Source organism: Hibiscus syriacus, unplaced genomic scaffold (genome assembly GCF_006381635.1).
Source record: "Hibiscus syriacus cultivar Baekdansim isolate YM2019G1 unplaced genomic scaffold, ASM638163v2 tig00111644_pilon, whole genome shotgun sequence".
NCBI lineage: Eukaryota > Viridiplantae > Streptophyta > Magnoliopsida > Malvales > Malvaceae > Hibiscus > Hibiscus syriacus.
This window is the reverse complement of record NW_024063144.1, coordinates 1,550,407-1,554,080: the sequence shown is the minus strand read 5'-3', so window position 1 is coordinate 1,554,080 and position 3,674 is coordinate 1,550,407. Positions and strand designations below refer to the sequence as shown.

The 3,674-nt window shown below is 36.0% G+C and overlaps 1 protein-coding gene and 1 pseudogene across 1 annotated transcript; both read right to left on the bottom strand.

Moving 5' to 3' along the window:
• Positions 1-783: 783 nt before the first annotated feature.
• On the bottom strand, positions 784-3,378 carry LOC120166677 (protein CHLORORESPIRATORY REDUCTION 7, chloroplastic-like). Its single transcript, XM_039175911.1, has 3 exons — positions 3,291-3,378; positions 1,302-1,429; positions 784-1,084 (listed from the first exon to the last, which is right to left on the bottom strand). Exons 2-3 carry the CDS (start codon positions 1,329-1,331, stop codon positions 809-811), a joined length of 306 nt encoding a protein of 101 aa, XP_039031842.1. The 5' UTR covers positions 1,332-1,429; positions 3,291-3,378; the 3' UTR covers positions 784-808.
• Positions 1,448-2,912, bottom strand: LOC120166714 (annotated as a pseudogene).
• Positions 3,379-3,674: the final 296 nt, after the last annotated feature.

Here is a 3,674-nt window from a genome sequence, read left to right as displayed (position 1 = left end):
TTTCAATGGAGCTTGGACCACAATAATGGAAATTGTTGCAGGAGCTTTAGCTTCAACAATTAATACGTTCGTGCACGGTGGACAAGTGGATATGATGTTCGAGATGTATAGGAACAACTGTGGGTTCTTTAAACTTACGTAATCCATTAGACAAAATGAAACTACAGTGATTGAATATATAGTTTACTCTCGACTTTTTTAAAGGAGTTAACGATTTTGGGTAAATGAAATAACGATTTAAACTTTAAGAGAAAAAATATATCAAAAGATATTATATACAATAACTCGACATAAATAATATACTTTGGGAGATCATGCTGCCTCTCTACTGTTTGTGTCTGGTGCACTTCTAATTCTTCATTCTATATATGAGTTAAGCTTGATTCTTCATTCTATTGTTAATGGTGGAAGGGATCTTTGTATTTTGTAGAAACTAGAAACCCACCCTAATTCTTCAATGCCTCTATTCATTCTTTTGCATTTGAAACTGTATAAATATTGAAGTGTGCAGTGTAGAGTGGATCTGATGTGGTTTTGAATAATTCATGGGACACTGTCTAGATAGCATATGCTAAGATGCGAATCCCATGCCACTTCTTAAACCCTAGATTAGTTACATATGCGATCAATTTTGTTACTAAGCTTCCATTCTACCATGGCAAATTCATGGAAAAAGCTTCAGCAAATGCTTCAAGATGGCTAGCTCTGTATTTAGAACTGAAAACATGTAAAGAATTTTTCCATCATTAAGAATGGAAGTGGAAAATTTACATAATTGCTACTGTCACAAGACTTGTGATGGCTCATCTCACTCTAATCGAACTTCATACCATTGAATCAAACCGACATCTCCATCTATTTCTAGTTCACAGACTGACCTTATTAAGTAAGAAACGGCATCATCGATTGTCACGAATCTTGCAAGGTCCGGTAGAAGGGTCTCACCAGGCCAATTTTCGAGCCACCCCTTTAACTTGGCTTCCAACTCTTCTTTGGAGACAAACTTCTCATCTTGTCCGGGTTCCAGTAGAACATAGGTTTCTGTCCTTGAATATGCTGCCCTTCTCCTCCTGGTTGCACAAATCTGACAAAGAATGAACCAAGTAAACATACCCGAAGATAAAAAAGAAACAGTAATAAGGTGAGGTTTTTAAGATTTTCGAATGCTTCCTCTTCATTACTTCACTCCCTGAACCCCCAAAATAATGTATTGGAACTGCTTAAGCATATACTACGTAACTAAAAAAGATTTATAGTGATAGCCTTAAAATGAAAATGAGCATTTGGCAAGAAACGTTTACCATCACAGCATTGCGATGCTGGCTCCCCATTTTAAAAAGCTTCACATGAACATAACTAAAATTCTCGGATCCACATACTTGACTTGCTCGAACAAGTGGTGTAAGAGCGTAACTCGATAAGAAATTACCTGCAAACAATGGTCAGTGATAATATTATTAGCAACATAATATATAGACCTATCCGGCTTATAATCGAAGTCATATTCTGTCTTCTGGTTATCAGTTTGAACAGAGCGCTGTTCTGTAAAGGCTTTTAAAGTCATTCAGACAATTTTCAGGTCATATTTTGGGATTTCCATAAAGTAAGAAGGTGTCAAAGATGCAACGGGTAGCTTAAGGGAGTTGGCAGAAAATACTTTCAAGTTTCATCTTCATCAGGAAAGGAAATACCATCTCTGAGGGTAAGTACCCAAATCCTTCATATGATCTACTGGTACTACAATCACTTCACATATCTTTTCAATCTGAGAATGACCCTTGTCTTTCACCGCAAATTCATGCCGTACATTCCTCACCTCAATCAACCTATAAGCAGCTTTTTTCTCAGACCTCTCTCCCACATGAGCCTTCTCATTGCTTTGGAATCATCCCATCTTCTAGCTGCCGCGTAGACATTCGATAACATTACATATCAGGCAGGAAAGACCTGAGTTACCATGAACATGACAATCACCCAAAAACGAACCCCACATGCCAACACATTTCGGTCCATTAGGAGTTCTCTTAATTATATCCATGGCCTCCTCAAGTTTGTTTTTCCTTCCAAGCAAATAAATCAGGATTGCATAATGATCAGACCTACGAGTCACACCGAAATCCTTTTCCATTAAGTCTAAATTCTTCATTCCTTCAGAGACAAGATCTGCGTGACTACAAGCAGTTATTGCCCTAAGAAACGTTATGCGATTAAGTCTAAAATTGTCTTCTATCATTATTCTAAATACATTAAGTGAGTTCTCATGCGTCCTCTCAAACAGTAATTTAGCTGAGTTCATGTCTCAGCGCTTGCAGTACATGTCAATTAGAGCGTTAAATACAAACAGATTCAAGAAAGCACCTTACTGCCAATTCTAACCATGTGCACATGGATCTGTTTACTTTTCTCAATAAGTGCCAAAACCGCACAAACACTTAAAACAGAGACAAACGTGTGAGCTCTAGGCCACACTCCTTCAACATCAGCCGAAAAAGATCCAATGCTTCGTTTCCACAACTATTTTGAGCAAAACAAGCGATTAAACTGGTCAAATATACCGTTCTCATAATCTGCATTTCCTCAAAAACACAAAAAGCATCCTCCAATCTAGACGCTTTAGCATAAACAACCATGATAGAAGTCCACCAAACCACATCCCTTTCACTCATTTGTTTGAAAAACCTATACACACTGCGCACTTCCCCACATTTCCCATAAGCATCGACCAAAGCATTGTAAGCAATCAAATTCATATCCAAACCAAAAAAAATCGTAAAGCAATGGATTAGACACAAAAATCTTAGAGCAGATAAGCTAGCACAAGCACCAACAATTTCAATAACCGTGCAAGTTGCAACTATCAATAATTAACAAAATTTCTCCTCGGATATGAATCTTATGTGCAAGTTGCACATAACCTATGGACTTAGACACAAAAATCTTTGAGCACATAAGCTTCTTTTTTAATACAAGTACTGACTCCTTGTAAACCCCATGCCGGGAGAGAGCAGAAACCAGTGAGTTATAACTAACAAAATTTCTACTTGGCATTTGATCAAACAACTTGCAAGATGACCATGTTCTATATATATATATTTGAGAATTAAAATACCAATATATAAGAATGTTCCAAGAATGGCTGTTTTTCACAAAAGGTTCATCAAGACCCAAATCTTCTGTCATTATTATTTCTGGGGTTTATTCTAGATCCAGGAATTCATGAAGATTTTGAAAAGTAAAATCACAGCTTAAATGCTAGTTTTCCAAAAAGCCCTAAATGGGCAAAAACTTACAGTTATAGACCAGACGAAATCCATTGTTGAACAGTTTTTTCTCAATTGAAAAAAAAATCACCTGCAAAGCTTAGCATTTTTATTTTCGGAGAAGCGTTGGGCATAAGCTTTGTTTATCAGTTTTGAAGATAAGTAGAATGGGATTTTACTAATTTACATTTGTGACCTTCAGTTTCTGGTATATTCCTTTGATACCCCACTCTTCTCTTCTTTTATTTTGATAAAGTTTTTACTAAATTCCATTTTGGATAACTGTCTTCTTTGTATTTTTAAGAGTAAATTACGTGAATGGTCTCTAACTCAAAAAATAATTATAGATCCGACGAAACCAAAATATAATATTAAGTATAATTTTGATATAAAAATAATTTATATAACTAAAAC